Below are 18210 nucleotides of genomic sequence, written 5' to 3'. Positions count from 1 at the left end.
CACGATATACACATACGTGAAATCCTGAGGGTTTGAGCAAGCAGCAAAACCTACACCAAGGCAGCAAAAAATATAAACCAAACCTAGATTTTTAAGCGAAAGTGAGAAGTAACCTTAACTACGGTAGTGTGACATGTAGATAGGTACAGCTAGCTAACTGATAATAGGGTAAAGGACGATGCACAACATCTTCATTAGATGAAAAGCTTCCATGCAGACGATAGAACACAAATATATGGTACCTAGATTTTTTACAAATTTTCCGCAATTTCACAGAACCGGCTATACATACAAACAGTGTATTACTATTTGTAATAAAATCTCTTAAGCCTCCTCTCACTTGCATTCGTGCTTTACAAGCATAACATTAAATTACATGTTTTGACTAGCAGATGTGGAACAAAACAGTATCCCTCTAGTTGATAATAAATAGGACACGCATATTTTTTTCTACGTAGTTTTCTCCCGCAACTATAAGGTGATGTGCTGATAAGCATATAGGGATCCACAATTTTTGGATGTACATGTTTTGCACAAGATGTACATTCAAGTGCTGAACGACTAAGTACTCATAGGAAAAGTATGTTGCCTATCTATGGAAACAGCTGTTGGCAAGGGACACAGTTCTGAGAACCACCTTAAAGTGTACAACTGCCAAATGAGCAATCTATAGACGTTGCTAGCCACTAAGGGAGACGCCCTTGTTTTCAGGCATCTCAAATAATCCAACCTACGGTTGATCCGTTGACCCTACGCAACCTTACAGCGGACATAATTTGTATTTTGGCACTTGATTTTTTTCTTACCACATGCAGCTATAGAAGCAAGAGTACAAAGGTGTGCGAGTCCAAAAACAATTATTAAACTAACTGAACATTTTGAAAAATTAGCCACCTGCAGACATCTTTTCACGACTCACCTAAAATAAAATTATAAACTTGTCTCGCGTAAACTAAAACGGCTTCTTTCGCCACTCTAAAATATCCCTTGTGCTAACTGCATAGAAACTCGTACATTAAAAGACAAACCTTCCTATTGCAAAGGATTTACTCATTGTGGCATATTTTGCATTTAGGCTTGTAGCAATTCACAATGATATATTCAAACACACAATAATAAAAATACAAATGTTATATGGTGTGTAGCTTGCTCTGGTGTAACTCACTGTTCTGGTCATCCTGGCTTGCCTGAGCTCGCTCTAAATCGGGTGCGGCTGTGCAGAACTGCTGTTCTTCCGTCCAACCCTACAGTACAACACTACACTCCTAACAAGCGATCTAGCGTCATCCAAACACGCATGCGTGTTCTTGGCAGGTCTTGTCGGAAACTGTAGTTCTCACTATGTAAGTTTATCAAAATAAACAAGAACGTAGGACAAGTACAAGTTTCCTCCTCTTCCCCTTGAGCAAAGTGCAAGAGAGGCCGCCATATTAGAACGCCATATTTTACGTTGCCATCGACTTCCCGTTTTTGAATAGTTATCTTTAGTAAGCAAGCTCCTTTTGTATTTTTAAATCACATAATTTTTTTAAGTGTATTTAACTGTGTATTAAAATCGCAGGTATATCGCGCAGTTGTATATAATTCAATATTTACAATTGTATAGCCTTGTTGAAATCGCTTGAAATGTGCTTTTGTTGCCCTTTTGATACGCGAGCACCTAGATTTTAACAATGCTTTCTGCCAGCACATCTCACCCCTTAAAACACATGCATCAAACTTAGTCCATTTGAACGTGTTCTGCGGAACACGGACGATTTGGCTATACCTCGACACACCCACCTGCGCACGTGCGCAAATAGGCTGAAAATTACTCTATGTTGGGAGCGCGGTGGGTAAAGTTTACTCTGATTATGTAAATATGCCGGTCATTTTCGAAATATAGCGTGCCGGTGGTTTAACTTGGAGTAAATGGGACATGGCCTTAGTTACATTACAACGTTTTCCACTTATAGCTTTAAAATAATGTGTGTAAAAAGGTCACAAAAAGTCCATAAATATAAACACAGTACAGATGTAAGATATTTGTTTTTTTCCATTCCTCTAACGCTGTTCACTTATTTAGTAATTTCGCTGTCCGGAAAGTGCTGCCTTGGGAGCACAGGTCTATGCCAAACATATACAAATGTTAAATTAGAAGATCATGTAAAATTAAGATGGCGGCCGATGTTTTCTCCCCTCTCTCTTGAAGCGGCGCGGGTGGATGACGTCGGTCAACGGGCAGCGCGAGCTCTGCTGCTTCAGTTGCCGGGGAAGGAGAGGCTGGAGGTCGGAGCCGGGAACCGGGAGCCGAAAGGAACCGCGTGTTCCCAAAAGCCGCTGGAAACCCTGAAGCAGCCATGTCCTACTGCCGGCAGGAAGGTGCGGGCAAGGAGGGTTGGTGTGACCAGGGGGTCTTGTCTGAGAACTGACCATTTGGGGTTAGGTGGCACGTTTTCAGGTCGTCTATGTGCGGCGTTTCCATTTGTGGTTATATATGATATTTAAGGCTACGCGATATCATCTGCGAAACCAAGCTGATACATGTGTGCAATGAGAAACATTTCAGAAATTTTGAAGTTTTAGAATTACAATGTGAAGCTTTGGAAATACAAGGATAGATATAGCGTATAGAATGGAAGTCCTGGCCCGAGACAGCAGGTAACTTCTGTGCCACCCTCTAGAGAACCAATATTGAATTAGAGACTTGTAGTAGAGTTAAAAGCATGCTATCTCTTCCATGTGATTAGAGTCGCAACAGGGGAATCACCGGTCGTGCTGCTGGCATACAGTGGAAGCAGCTGAATTCTGGTCCGGTCATTTCTTGAGCTGGAACCGGGACGGCCACAGTGAATGATCTAGAGGTGGTCTGCTGCTGTGTGGTGAGGCCTTAATATATTGTAATAAAAGAAGGGCCCATCAATCCGGATTTATATTAAGTAAGATGATTTATTAAGGTTCAAGGTTCAAGAGATATAATTAAGAGCCCCACCAGGAGAAGCCTATCTGCTGCTCAGCCCATCCTTCAACTGACTCTCCCACATCCAGCATTTTACAGCATCATCACACACACCAACATTCGATACCTCAGACACACTGGCTGAGCAGCACATCCCTATTCCATACACGGAAAAAAAAAAAATTACTACAACCCCATTCATCCCACAAATACATAGCAAGGGAAAGGACCCCTGCAAGGAAATGTAGGATGTCTAAGCACGCAACCCAGTGCTCCCTTCGAAGGTAAATATTAGCAGCCTTCAATCATGAAAACAAGTAGGCACTTGAAATAATGGAGCTATTGGCAATGATCTAGCCATGTTGTATAGCAGCATGCCTAAAAATATATTTTTTGAAGGGGAAGCGCTATGATGTGGTCAGCGGTAATGTGGTCCCCCCCCCTTCAAATGGAAAAAAAGGGTGGCTGGGGAACGGGCCACAAGGAGATAAGGTGCGAGAAATGTACAAGTAGGGGAAGAAGACACACAAGTGACAATGGAGGGCTGGCAGCAAGGCCAGGGGCTGCATGATGGCAGCGGAGGGTGGGCAGGAGGGCCTGTGGCAGCAAGTGGACAGCGGAGGCCTGGAGGAAAGGGTAAGTATGCTGGCAACATGCGAATGGGGAAGCAAGCTGACAACGGAGGCAGGGCGTACAGAAGGGTCTTTGGGAGCAATCTGACAACGGAGTGTGGACGAAAGGGGCTGCAGCAGCAAGTTGATAACAAAGGGTGAGTTGGAGTTGGGAGAGCAAGTTAAAAACAGAGTGGTGGCGGTTGGAGGTGCAAACAGATACTGGGGTGGTGCGGAAGCAAGAACTACAAGAGAAGGTGGGTGGAGAAGAAGCAGGAATGAAGCTGAGGAACGGCAAGAAAGATGAACATGGAGGTTTGGATACGTACGTGAGGGAGACAGCTGGAAAATGTACATGCTCTTGTAGAGTGATTAAACAAAAATAGAATAATAGCACCTGAAAAATGAACCTGTGAAGGACGCAATGCATCCATGCCCCAGTAGAGGGACAAACACAAGAAAACGTAAACTGACGAAAAAGAAGCAGGCAAATGAGAGCATCAATGAATTCATACTGTGGAAAACGCTGAGCAGGCTGTAAGCTAATAATGTCTAGCGACACACAGCACACACCCTGTCTTAAGCAGGACCTAAAAATATTTGCGAACAGAAAAGGGTATACACTTGTAGTGGTATGTGGGAAGGGAAGAGCTTGTTGGAGGGTCTGCATACAGTGCAGAGACTGGCTCGTGCAGTTTGTGAATGCAGATGTGCAGAACAGTGCCTGGTATGGGTGTAATAGATGGCTGAGTGTCTGTAAAGAGTGTGCAGAACATTAGTTAATGATTTGTTGTAGAAATATAGTTCAGGTTGCACAGAGCATTCATAAATAAAAACAGTTTAGTGCTCTTCCTATTTTCAGTACCATTTCTATGAACGTTCCCTACTGTTTATGAAGCTTTTAAGATATTGGTACCAGAAGACTAGAGGCGTACTAGTAAAGTGATCCTAATATCTAGCAATTCATTTCTAACATATGGTATATGCAGGGCCTCTCAATACTACAGTTAAATATTCTGGGCCATTAGGAGTCTTGCAGTACTAGTCTACTCCTTTGACCCCAATTAATTTGAATTCTGAAATACAATCAAATGTTCATGTAATAGAGCAAAACATGGTGGAGATCATGGACGTATGCAGTACGTTTTGAATTGCATGGTACACAAAGACATTCCATTAGTTATTTTCGAAATGAAATACACCAGATTCCAAGTGACATGTTGATGAAAAATGTGTTTTCTTTTCGAATCATCAGCGTTTATTAAAAGGTCAGGAAGCAAGCATCAACTAGTCTATCGCTGCGGTGAGGTAAAACTTTTGATATTTGGCAATCTTATTTTATTCTTGAGCAAGTGTAAAACTTGACAACGATCAGTTTTTACTAAGAAAATTGTAGTATTATTTTTGTTATACAAAACATAATGAGAGAACAGATCTTATGGGACCACATTATGATAGTGTTTAGAAAAGGATTTGCACTATAATCTGAATGCATGTTGGGCGTTCTTTAGGGGCTTGGTAAACACAAGAATGAGTGTAGTGACCTTCCAGGGCAGAGTTGCAACAACACAACCTCCATTACTTCCTCTGACATTTTGCAGTGTGTACAGGCGCTGCTGTAGCGGTGGTTGTACAGTTCTTGGTCTCGGTCTTCTGATTTTTGGATATTATCTATTCATAATTGAGAATGTCTGCAACTGTTACAAGTTTCCTCTGAATGGTAGCTACACCCATTCTCGTGTGAATCCTGTGGTGGCTAATCTTTTTCCCTGTGGAAGACACTGCTGATTATTCATTGGGGTCCAAATGTTGCTGAACTAGCTAGAGTGGCCATGAAATATTTACTGTACACAACTGTGACCCTTTGATATTGTGATTCATTTGTTTTTAATTGTATATATTTACCCTCTCTTCTTATCTCTTGTGCTTGTTCACTATGCTGTTACACGTTTTCTTTGTTATTTACCACCATCAAGATTAATGGGCTTTTGATTACTACAATTGTATGTTCCCTTGTTGTTTTTGGCCTTGCTTTTCTCTTTAGTGTACATTTTTAGCAACTTGGAATTGAATAATCTTGCCTGAGGTATATAACTGTGCTTTTTTTCTTTATACAATACACTGGTAGCCCTATATATTTTTTTGGGTCTAAAGATTGTCAATTAACTCGATTTAATTAAGCCAAATGTATTTCACCTCCTCCAACCTGTGTTTCGAGCAAGATAGTAAATTTGCCTTCTAATGAGAATCTTTTGGAATGTATTAACAAACGTGGCATTGAAGTAGTGTCTGATCATGCAGTGAGAAATTGCAGTGTTTTGTTTTTTGTAAAAAATTTTTTTGACATGCTCAAATATTGAAATGTGATTTTATTATGGACAATTTGTGGCTATATGTACTTTAGTCTCTGGGTGATTTCTATTTTATATTTAATATCCCTTATTATTGGTGTTTTTATTATGATCTATTGTTATGTTAAATCTTCTCTCCTGTTCAATTCCCTATCCTGTTCGGAACTGTTCTTAGATATAGGTTTCATCACCTTTTGGAAACGGAATTCTCACTTTGTTGCGTTCATTTCCCATTATCTGTACTTCTTGCAGAGCTTTAACTTGTGTTCTAAAGTATGTGTTCCACATAAAGTGAATTTATGGATCTTGATGTGGCATGCAATGGGTGTGTGAGCTCTTTCAAATAAAGTTTAATTCTTCATAAATTTGTAAGTTCTACCTCATTGATTCAAATTCATAGTAACCCTAAATCCCTCAGATTTGATTACTGCCCAAAGAGAGAAGAGCGTCGAGCATGATGACCATTACATAACGAAAACATTTCTTCAGACTGTGTAATCAACTATGTATATTCAGCTTGACTAACCATTGTGACACAAGTTTGATGAATTAATTTCTGGAAGTCAATAAATTCTGTCATGAATTCTTAAAGTGTGTTTCCGTCTGAGTTTATTAAGTTGCAAATATCTGGCCTGCTCAATCTATTCTGCCTCCCACCCAACACCCCACCTCACCTACTGCTTTGGACAGAGAACCCCCCTAACGTTGGGACTAAGATGAGCCTTTGTGGGACCCTCTTTTAACTCCACAACCCTGTATGGTATGTAATGACCAGAGTAGAGGGGTGTAATCCCCTATTCCATATCTTGAACGACCCATGAGGTATGTTCATTTATTTTTGACATCCATAACCTGATGGTGAAGTGAATGAGTAGTTTTCCCCTCCCCTATATCTTCTTAATAGTTTTACCTGTGATACCCTGGCCATGACCAAATTGACTTTTACACTCCTTTATTCATTCATCCTACAACCCCTGCTATCCTGTCTGAATTGCCAGGGATTGGAAGGTCAAACCATATTAACTCTATTCCACTTTGTTACACCCTCATTTAAGGGCCAGATTCTAGCCTCATAACCTACAGTGGATGAATCACACATACTTACAACTCCATTTCACTTTTCTCAACTGGATGCAGTAAAACAGGAACTAGACTACCTCTCTTGTTTACTCATGAACTCAAATGTGTGTGCAACTTATGTTGCCCATGCCTAGTACATATGGTTTGAGGTCATTTAAAACACGTTTCCATTTTTTTTTGTCCTCTGGAACAAAGGGCTCAATCCAGTTTACCAAAAACCCTTTGGCGTCCAGTTTATAGTACCATAGCAATGATCTACAAAGGAGGAGCTAGGCAATTTTTTTTTGTGTGTGTGTGTATATATATATATATATATATATATATATATATATATATATTTCACTGAAAAAACCATAGGTTTCACACACGTTATAGTTGCGAATTAGCATTTAAAAAACCTTGCAAATTCACTTAAAAAACCATAGGTTTCACACATGTTATAGTTAGCTGGACATTTCACTCGTAAAAAACCAATGAAATTCCCCCGTTATAGTTAGTGCAGGCAACTATAACTCACGCGTCCGCAATCCTCTGCTGATGACGTCAGATATAACATCACTGTATTTAGACACTTATTTACCCATGTCTTCTTCCGTTAATCTTTAGCTATACATATATTACAAGTATTTATTTTTCATAAAGACACGTCATCAGTGATATATATGCTATTCAATCTCGTATATATGATTAATTAATACAAAATCTTTCCTCCCTGTGTGAGCATGATAAAGAAATGCATACATCTTTAAGATCAGCCTGTGTTACTGACAGTGGTTTCTATATAAAAACTTGGCTAGTAATAATACATTTACCCTAAGGAGCTTTATATCAAATGTATGACACGTTTCCCTTATGTCAGTCACTTCTACCGCATTTGTACAAAAAAGACCATTTTTTTAGATTTTTTTTTATACAATAAAGCACTTTTTGTTTATTGTACAGAAGGTATTAGCAGTTGATAAAACTGGTGTTTTGCTGTGCCTCTAATGATTAACATCTGTCAAAAGATAGCAGTGAGGTTATGCGTATATTGTCTCAGTGGGAGGTTTATGGAGGTGGTTTACTTGATGCTAATGGTTAAAAAAAAAAAACAGTTGGAAGCCTTGTAAGTGGATTTTTGGTAGTTCGGATATTAGTAGCTGCCTTGTTATTGATTAGCAATATCCAAAATAGGCTTTAACTAAAGTCAGCGGCTTTGGACGTCCTCCTCTTCAGCCAGTTTGTTTTAATGCGGTCACCCACCTCATTGAGACGCACTGTATATACTCATTATCTCACTGCTATATTTTGACAGATCTTAATCATCAGAGGCACAGCAAAATACCCGATTTCTTGAAAACATGACTCTTCACACAACTTAAGAACTTGACCTACTGACCTCACAGGACTAATATGGATAATTATGAGTACTGACAACTGACATGACCACTAGATTTTACTTTCTCTCTAAACTTTGAAAACCCTAGGCTTGCTTGCCGAAGGGGCTGAAACTTGTGCAGGCTGTCCAAATAACCGCATATACCTTCTGTAAAATAAACAAATAGTGCTTTATTGTATAAACAAAATATCTTTTTTTGTTCAAATGACTGAAATAATCGAAACTTGTCACAAAGGTTAATGTAAAGATTTTGAGGATGAATGCATTCTTACCACGTATAATTATTAGAGTAGAAGGCCCAACACCCCTAAATTCATATTTGCCAACCCACCTATTCATATATACTAGGGAATAATTGAGTGTACACAAGACTTGCCAGGTCCCATGCGGCTCTGTATAAAAACCTGTTAGCAAAATTTTACAGTTGGGGCTAGTTGCACTGCTCCGCGCCCTCCCTAATTGTATACAAATACGATAACTGGTTGCTTGCAAAACAGAAGTGTAGAAAAAAAAAATACAATCTGAATAAATAATTTGCTAAACCATTGTGCAAATACCATGCCTCTGAGGCATCATTTTGTTAGTAGACTTGATGCATGTTTGTATTTAAATAAAGGTTAGTAATAGAGAATCGGTGGAAAGCCATTAAGGCAACATGACAATAAGGGGCTTTATTCTGACGGGTCACAAAAGAGCAACCACCGGTACATGTCCTTCTATAGATGTAGATTTACAACTGAAAGAAATCCCCCATATTTTTAAAAGTAGACCCAGCATACATATGTGAAGTCCATGTTGTCATCAGCAAATGTACATGTATATTTTGTCATGCAAAAATCTGCTAGGTGACTGCAAATTCACTTTCCCAGCACCCCCTTTTTTTTTTTTTTACACCCTGCAACTAAATTTTACCCCCACCCAAGTACCCGCTTTACGGAATTAGTGATTAAATTCACTGGATATAGTGAACATGCAGCACTTGCATGTAAGTTAGTCTAACGAGGGATGATAAAGCCTTGTCCTACATTAGGTGTCACTCCTGTACTGGTAAACAAAAATGGGTAACTATCAAATGGAAAAAGGTGGAAAATAATTAGGTTTCTCGACTCTACTCCATAATAAGGCTAAAGTGTTTATATGCCTGGACCCGCAAGCGTACCACATACTTATCAAAACAGCGTTCCTGGGCATTACAGAAAATAGAAGACAATCTCTGCAGCACAACAGCCTTGGGCCCAGAGCTCAAACTCCGGGATGGTTTGACTCTAGCTGTAGCAAGGTCCTTACAGTTTTACATAAAGTTCTACTTATTAAACCTAGAGCAGTGGGATTAATTAAGAATGCTCAGGCACAGTACTAGGAGGCACTTGCAGCCAGGAAGAAACAGATAGAGGATGCATTTGAAGCACTTCAGGCAGCTAGCGAACTAAAAGGTAGTGCTTCTTTTTGGGAGGTTATAAATGCGCCTTATTTTAGGGAATCGTCAGTATGTACTATGGAAATCCATATTCAAGAAGCCAAGTGGGTAGAATAATTCTCGAGCATATGTAACACTCCGTGTATGATGCTGGACCCACCTCAAGGTGGCCATGGGGAAGCATCTGAGCTTCCCAATCATGATATTTCAACTGGAGGAGGTATATAGGACCCTGAAAAAATTAGTAAGTGCAAGGCTCCAGGTCCAGATGGGGTCACGTGACTTGATCTGTTTCATGATTATCAAGATTTGAGACCCATTGCTCACCAATGTTTTTAATGCCATTGCCAGGGTAGGCAAAGCTCCTATGTTGAACAGCTCTCTGATAATCCCAACCTATAAAAAAAAGAGATAAATCACAACCAAAGAACTACAGGCCTATATCCCTCCTAGACAACTCAGTGAAGGTTATGGGATGTATCCTGCTGCACTGATTACTGGAGAGGGTTTTTACGAACAACATTTTTAGACACGCAATGCAGCCTTAAAGAATTGGACACACAAGTTCTGTGCTTGAATCTGTCTATTCTTATAGCGAAATATACAGTGGCTAAAAAGGGCTCGATATTTCTAATTTATGGCTTTATCTGCAGCTTTTGACTGTCACACATTCAAAACTTTGGTCCATTATGCCTGATTTGGAGTGGAAGAGGATATTTTCAATTTTATAAGACAGCTATACAGGGACGCTAATGTGTGTGTTTCCCGCTTTGAGCGTAACTGAGAATGCACTGAGTATTAGGAGAGGCATTAGACAAGGGTGCGTACTTGCCCCTTTTTTATTCTCTCTATATGAATAGAGTAGAGCCTTTTTTAGCTCTCGCCTACGCAGCGCGCATGTGCTACATAGGAGGACCTCTAGCCGTCGTTCTGCTCTTTTTCGAAGCACATACTCGTGCTTGTGGTGGCCTACACCTTGCGGGGGCGTGCCACAAGCACGAGTATGTGCTTCGAAAAAGAGTAGACTGCTCTCCCCAGCGCGCTCATGCGCACCACTCGCGGGCTCACCTCCTGCTCCCCCTCTCTCTCAGTTAACTTTTGCGGCTGCTCACCTCGGCCCAGCCCCTCCTCCCTCCACTCAATTGCTGCTAGTCACACGCCTGGAGACCAACTGCTGCGGCTTTGTGCTACATATAATGTAATACAATTTGTTGCATTTGTTAATGCAGTGTCTTGTCTAAACAGTTTCTTTGGTGAACTCCCTCTCCCCGTTCCTTCCTTTTGTAAACTCTTCGAGTATATTTTATGTAAACAGAAGAGACTTCAGAAAATTTAAATGAATGATTCTTTATTATTAAATGTCTCATGGCAGTTGGATCTGTTCTATCCAAATAATTCGTTTGAACCATCCTTCAAATGTGCTTTGTGGCCACTCTCCACAATATAATGGTGACCTCAAAGGGATGACTGTTCTATCGCTGGAAGCGGTTCCAAGATGCCCACAAAGTCTTAAGTTTATGGCACTTGCATGTCTTAGCTGTAACTGTACTTCAAGTACGAAGGTGTATTCTACGTCTAAACCTAATTGGCGCTGCAGTTCTCACCAAGGTGGACCTATCTTTACTGGCACCCCTCATCCCAAGTTATTTCAGAGACGTACGTCCCATGGGGTATGTGAGGGGAAATAAGTCTTGCATTAGACTGGCACAGGAATTGACATTGCGATTTGGTGAGCTGCAAAGTTCTTTGGGAAGACTGGCCTTATCTTGGACCCCATCAATAGGCAGTTAGCACCATCGCTGATTCCAGCACAAGTTGAAAGAGCCTGACTCATGATCACAGATTTTTATCGGTCTGGAAGCGAGAAGATGTCAGGCACCTGGATGGTCCTGCCGATCAGTGTGCAATCAATAAACTTCCTGTTAAAGACTATAAAGGCCTGTTAAAGAAATCTCAATTTTTTTTTCTTTAAGGCAGGCACAGAGAATACTGATGGGCAAGTTGTGTATGACTAACTTCCTTGGTGAACCTGATTATAAACTCTTAGTAGCACTGACTTATAAGGTATAGTCTGTTAGATCAGGACGAGCAATAAGACGCCCTCTGTTGTGGACTGGAAAAATAGTGTTTCGGGCACACTGGCCTGAATTGCATACTGTGAGATGGTCTACATCTGAAGGTCTTCAGCAGGGTTAACTAAGCCCTTCATCATTTAGAGGTCAATATTATGAGTACCAGGTAGAGTCTTAGGAAAGAGCTGCAGTGCAGGGTTACTTGAATGTTGGTTTGAGGCCCTGTGGTTATCTCAAAGACTGGGCATTCCAGCTGCTCCACCTTCTGCCACTGTCTACAGTGAACTAAGATAAGTTAGGTCTTCTGGAGGAGGAAAGAACTTTCAAGTTGGCAGCCTGACTTTTTTTACATGGGACAGACAAAATGGCATCCAATATCTATATAGACTTTTTGCCTACCCACTCGTACCCCTTCAGTGATATAAACAGCCAACCTGAGATGGCAGCTTATGCACGAGTGAAAGTAATGCAACTGTGGGTAGAGCTGCACTGGCTCATCCATGTGACTGATTAAGGCACTATAAAACATATTTTCAAAACCTCAGCACACGTGAATAATATAGATTTGGTTGTCTACTCAGTATGTAAGAACATGTATAAATAAAAGGCAAGACCATATATCGAAGTGATATCTTCTTCGTATCTTCTTTATTAAGAAGTGTTCAATTGAAGCATCGAGGTTACAGCCGGTCACAGCCAACACGTGTTTCGTCGTATCGGGGAATGTAGTCCCACGACTTCCTCAAGGCTGTACAAACAAACAGATAGATACCAACTCTTATCATGAAGGTCATTACAGGGATTGAGTATCAGCAGTCAACAACATTGGTTATTTGAATCAAATTCCAAGTAAAGGTGAACTGTAATGTGTTGAAAATGTGACATTCAAGATGGAGAAAAAGAAAACCAATGTAGAATAGGTTAAAATTATCAATAATCGCCGAAACGAGTGGAGAGAGAGGACGTCCCGATCGTGAGTGCAACGTGATTTCCATGTGATTGTTCCAGTTGAGTGAAATAATAGTTAAAAGATTGGCACCGTCGTGAGAAAATAACCGTCGTGTCACCATAAACCTAAAAGTGACAGGCAAAAACATCAAGCACCAAGTTCGAATAATTACCTATCTTCGTACTGTAGAGATCTCTGTTATGAAGAGAATTAAGAGTGATCTAATGCCAGAAACAGTCTCGAGTCGTGTGAGTATACAGGTAAATTTCTCAATATTACATAGACTGGACCTACTTTAAATGTGGTTGTAATTCCGTCCCACAAGGGGTTCTGTGAAAGGAGCGGGGAACGAGGACTGTCACAGTCTCTTTGACGAGGAGCCCGAGTTTGGCAACACTCTGTAAATAATATAGGAATCAAGTTTCAGAATGCACGATATCTGATAGGACCATCTAGGGGTAAAACCATTTCACATTGTGTACACCATTTAAGGTCTAAAGATTACCAATAGTAACCGTTACAGGTTAATCTGCCGTTCACTCGGAACCGTAATTAAATATACATATTCACCCAGTAACCCAAATAATCCCTCGTCAACATCACATATACGATCCAAAAGCTAGCAAACACCATATCTGTTTCGTGACTTAATCTGCTCTACCCAAATGCGTGATTCATTCCTCACCTCAAATATTATCCGTATTCCTGTGCCATCGTCCTCGTCTTAGGTTAGTGGTAGGGATTTGCCGAGTACAGCAGCCCGTGAGTTGAGTGTCGGTACCGCGCAATGGCGGCCATGGTATAAGTGCATCCGGGTCTCGCGTCGGAATGCACGTCGCGTGCATAGATATAGAAGGAAGACTCTAGATTTCGCTACCCAATCCTCGATGCCTATCCCATTGGACCTAACGTGTACCATTCAAATCATTGCTGCTATGCTCAACTGGCAACGATAATTTTTAATGACCTCAAAGCTTGATTGAGAAGAAACAAACTATGCAGACAACATTTCTAAAGTCAGTCCGCAGTCTAATAATGCCAAACCCAAATATGGGTGTTCAGTGTATATGCGCTAGTGACCCTGGATTGTAGTTTTAACCAATTTAAATTTATCAACGCCTAGGTTCGTCCGTATTGTGTTTAAAACAGGGTCAAAATTATTTTGGTTAATGAGTAAATCGGATTGTGAACGCCCCGTGTATGCGCAATGGTTGCAGTTGTGCCGGTCGGTACATTTATAATAGTGAATCTTGTGTGCCCTTAAGTCTCTCCACAAGTTGGGTCGGAAGGATGTCTAATTTTGAAAGGACGTTGTACAGACAAGGAATATCGTTGTCTGGCCAAGTCTTGAACAAACCATACTGACAGCAGTATGGTTTGTTCAAGACTTGGCCAGACAACGATATTCCTTGTCTGTACAACGTCCTTTCAAAATTAGACATCCTTCCGACCCAACTTGTGGAGAGACTTAAGGGCACACAAGATTCACTATTATAAATGTACCGACCGGCACAACTGCAACCATTGCGCATACACGGGGCGTTCACAATCCGATTTACTCATTAACCAAAATAATTTTGACCCTGTTTTAAACACAATACGGACGAACCTAGGCGTTGATAAATTTAAATTGGTTAAAACTACAATCCAGGGTCACTAGCGCATATACACTGAACACCCATATTTGGGTTTGGCATTATTAGACTGCGGACTGACTTTAGAAATGTTGTCTGCATAGTTTGTTTCTTCTCAATTAAGCTTTGAGGTCATTAAAAATTATCGTTGCCAGTTGAGCATAGCAGCAATGATTTGAATGGTACACGTTAGGTCCAATGGGATAGGCATCGAGGATTGGGTAGCGAAATCTAGAGTCTTCCTTCTATATCTATGCACGCGACGTGCATTCCGACGCGAGACCCGGATGCACTTATACCATGGCCGCCATTGCGCGGTACCGACACTCAACTCACGGGCTGCTGTACTCGGCTGACTCGGCAAATCCCTACCACTAACCTAAGACGAGGACGAGGTTACAGGAATACGGATAATATTTGAGGTGAGGAATGAATAACGCATTTGGGTAGAGCAGATTAAGTCACGAAACACATATGGTGTTTGCTAGCTTTTGGATCGTATATGTGATGTTGACGAGGGATTATTTGGGTTACTGGGTGAATATGTATATTTAATTACGGTTCCGAGTGAACGGCAGATTAGCCTGTAACGGTTCTATTGGTAATCTTTAGACCTTAAATGGTGTACACAATGTGAAATGGTTTTACCCCTAGATGGTCCTATCAGATATCGTGCATTCTGAAACTTGATTCCTATATTATTTACAGAGTGTTGCCAAACTCGGGCTCCTCGTCAAAGAGACTGTGACAGTCCTCGTTCCCCGCTCCTTTCACAGAACCCCTTGTGGGACGGAATTACAACCACATTTAAAGTAGGTCCAGTCTATGTAATATTGAGAAATTTACCTGTATACTCACACGACTCGAGACTGTTTCTGGCATTAGATCACTCTTAATTCTCTTCATAACAGATCTCTACAGTACGAAGATAGGTAATTATTCGAACTTGGTGCTTGATGTTTTTGCCTGTCACTTTTCGGTTTATGGTGACACGACGGTTATTTTCTCACGACGGTGCCAATCTTTTAACTATTATTTCACTCAACTGGAACAATCACATGGAAATCACGTTGCACTCACGATCGGGACGTCCTCTCTCCACTCGTTTCGGCGATTATTGATAATTTTAACCTATTCTACATTGGTTTCCTTTTTCTCCATCTTGAATGTCACATTTTCAACACATTACAGTTCACCTTTACTTGGAATTTGATTCAAATAACCAATGTTGTTGACTGCTGATACTCAATCCCTGTAATGACCTTCATGACAAGAGTTGGTATCTATCTGTTTGTTTGTACAGCCTTGAGGAAGTCGTGGGACTACATTCCCGATACGACGAAACACGAGTTGGCTGTGACCGGCTGTAACCTCGATGCTTAAATTGAACACTTCTTAATAAAGAAGATACGAAGAAGATATCACTTTGATATATGGTCTTGCCTTTTATGTATACATGTTCTTACATACTGAGTAGACAACCAAATCTATATTATTCACGTGTGCTGAGGTTTTGAAAATGTTTTATTAAGCTTTTGCTTACCTTTGTAGAGCCTGTGGTTTCTCTACACCTTGCAGCACCGTCTTATAAGCAATTTTGGAAAACTGTTGTGCAATTTCTCTTAAGCGCCGTATACCTATGACACATACCACAGTTCCACAAGAAAACATGATTAAGGCACTATCCTGACCTTCCAGACCCCTATTGCTGCAGCACTCTGCACAAAACAATTTGACCATGAAGTTCAGGTAGCGCCAATTGTTTTCAAGGTCACTGTTAAACCTGTAGGCAGTAGTGCATAAGTCACAGACTACCAATTTAATTTCATAGGGTTGGCAAGTATACTGCCTCTGGGCCACCAGTCAGGCAGTGGCAGCTTCAGGAACACCTCCATGCCATAACTGTAGGAATCTAGTGGTCTCAACTCCTTCAGCTAAAAGACCTACAAGCTTCTTCTGGCAAAGGGCATATTTCTATATTGAAGGATGGACCTGACCTACTTAGTAAGGGCAGCAGAGTGTACTCTCTCCGAGATGCAACATGTTGTGATGGATCCGGATACTTCTTGTTGAGTGATCAATTTCTTGGTGAATTAAAAACCAGTACTTTTCGCTAGTTGTGGTTAGGATTGTATGGTACAAAAACGTAAGAATGTCTTTAAAAAGGCTTCATGCATCTTGAGCAGTCTAATATCTTTGTTATCCTGGTTGGGTCAAGCAGCATAATACAAATACCATACCCAACGACTTTGTTATAAACCTGTAGATACTTGGATGTGTTGCTAATCGGTTGTTAGCCGTTGTATTACTTCAGAGGTGGTTGTCTATTAACTTTGCTTAAGTCTTTGCATGTAGAACCTGGCCTTTATGCGAAAGTAAGAATTCACTTATTTTAATTCCAGTGTACAGTACACCATTTGCTTTATTTGTGAAATTTCATCATTCTTTATTTTTCTCAGTATTCATAACTTGTTGTATTTTGCACATTTTGTGCCCCTTCCCTTTACACATGAGCCCTGAAGTTCACAACAATGTTGCCTTTATTTGCAAATATCAAAGAATCAGTGCTTTTGCTTTCCCGTGTTTCTTTAAAGAAAGGTGATTTAAAGCCAAGAACTGGTGCACTACTTCCCTTCACTCCTCTCTGTCCATCTTTCGATCTGTCTTCCTTTTCGCTCGACTGTCTCTTGACCTGCCCGCTCCCCCCCCCCCCCTTTCCCCTGCTCGGCCCCTCCAATTTCTTGCCAACCCATGCCACCTTTTCATTTCCTTTCCCCCTTGTTGTTTCATTTCTCCATCCCTCGCTCCCTTGAGTTACTCCGCCTCTTCCACTGTTTGCTGCCCCTCCCCAGTCACATCATGTTTCTTCACACACTTCACGTCCTCCACTGTCTCATGTGACGTTATGCACCCACACCCAGCAACAAGAGGTCATGTTACACAGACGTTTCACATCGACCCAATGCAGTGCCGGAAGTACGCTTACACCACCCACTAGCCCCAGTCAATGCACTCACTTACCAGCATGCTGGGCACTCTGCAAGCCAGACATCCCAGATACCCCCTATGCACATCTGGAGTCCCCAGGCCACACCCAGAAAAACAATCATTGGCATAGCCAATAGGTTTCGCCTTTGGGACCATATAAGTATTTAGTTATGCAGCACAATATCCTTACTGCAACAACATTAACTGTTGCATGGCTAAACACTTATAAGGTCCCAAAGGCGAGACGTTACCTTTTTAAAGATGAGAGCACAGGACACCCCTTGTATTGGGACATGCCCTCTCCCCATTCTATTATTTGCTGATGATGCAGGTCTAATCCCCAGAACGGGGAGAGGGCTTTAAGGGCTCATTGATGACTATATAGTTTTTATGCATAATCTGGATCTGAAAGTAAACTAAAGCAAAACCTTTACAATAACGTTGGGCGCATAGCCCAGGAAATGATCAATCCACACAATTAACAAAATTAACTTTATCAAAACGGACTCGTTTCCCTACCTCGGAATCCTGTTTGACAGCAATTATCAGTGGAAATTCATGTTGTTGAACAGGATCGCAATGTTTAAAAAGCCATCTATGGCATAAATCTTCAAATTGTGGGGCGCGCCCCCCTAGGGGGGCGTGGATGGTTTCCCAAGGGATGCGCAAATGCCTCTGCAAGTACATGTAAATGAAGATGGCCTGGAAGTGCGGCCTTGTTTATTTGCTGCATTTCCAGGCTGTCTTCATTTACTCCGAAGCGTTGAAGTGAGATCAGAGTGCTGTGGGGCT

At 41.1% G+C, this 18210-nt stretch overlaps 2 protein-coding genes across 2 annotated transcripts in view; one reads left to right on the top strand and one right to left on the bottom strand.

The window, feature by feature from the left end:
- Positions 1-1325, bottom strand: part of TMEM43 (transmembrane protein 43) — a 63778-nt gene extending 62453 nt beyond the window's left edge. Inside the window, exon 1 of the mRNA XM_085624440.1 lies at positions 1166-1325. Coding sequence (XP_085480566.1) covers positions 1166-1177 — 12 coding nt within the window. The 5' untranslated portion in view covers positions 1178-1325. The remainder of the gene's footprint in view (positions 1-1165) is intronic.
- Positions 1326-2181: 856 nt separating this feature from the next.
- CHCHD4 (coiled-coil-helix-coiled-coil-helix domain containing 4) overlaps positions 2182-18210 on the top strand; it is a 147172-nt gene continuing 131143 nt past the window's right edge. The window contains exon 1 of the mRNA XM_085624439.1: positions 2182-2361. Within this exon, the coding sequence (XP_085480565.1) occupies positions 2340-2361 (22 nt within the window). The 5' untranslated portion in view covers positions 2182-2339. The remainder of the gene's footprint in view (positions 2362-18210) is intronic.

This window comes from Triturus cristatus, chromosome 9, assembly GCF_964204655.1.
Source record: "Triturus cristatus chromosome 9, aTriCri1.1, whole genome shotgun sequence".
In the NCBI taxonomy this organism is placed as follows: Eukaryota; Metazoa; Chordata; class Amphibia; order Caudata; family Salamandridae; genus Triturus; species Triturus cristatus.
Note: the sequence above shows the minus strand (reverse complement) of the source record. Positions and strands in the feature narration are given on the sequence as shown.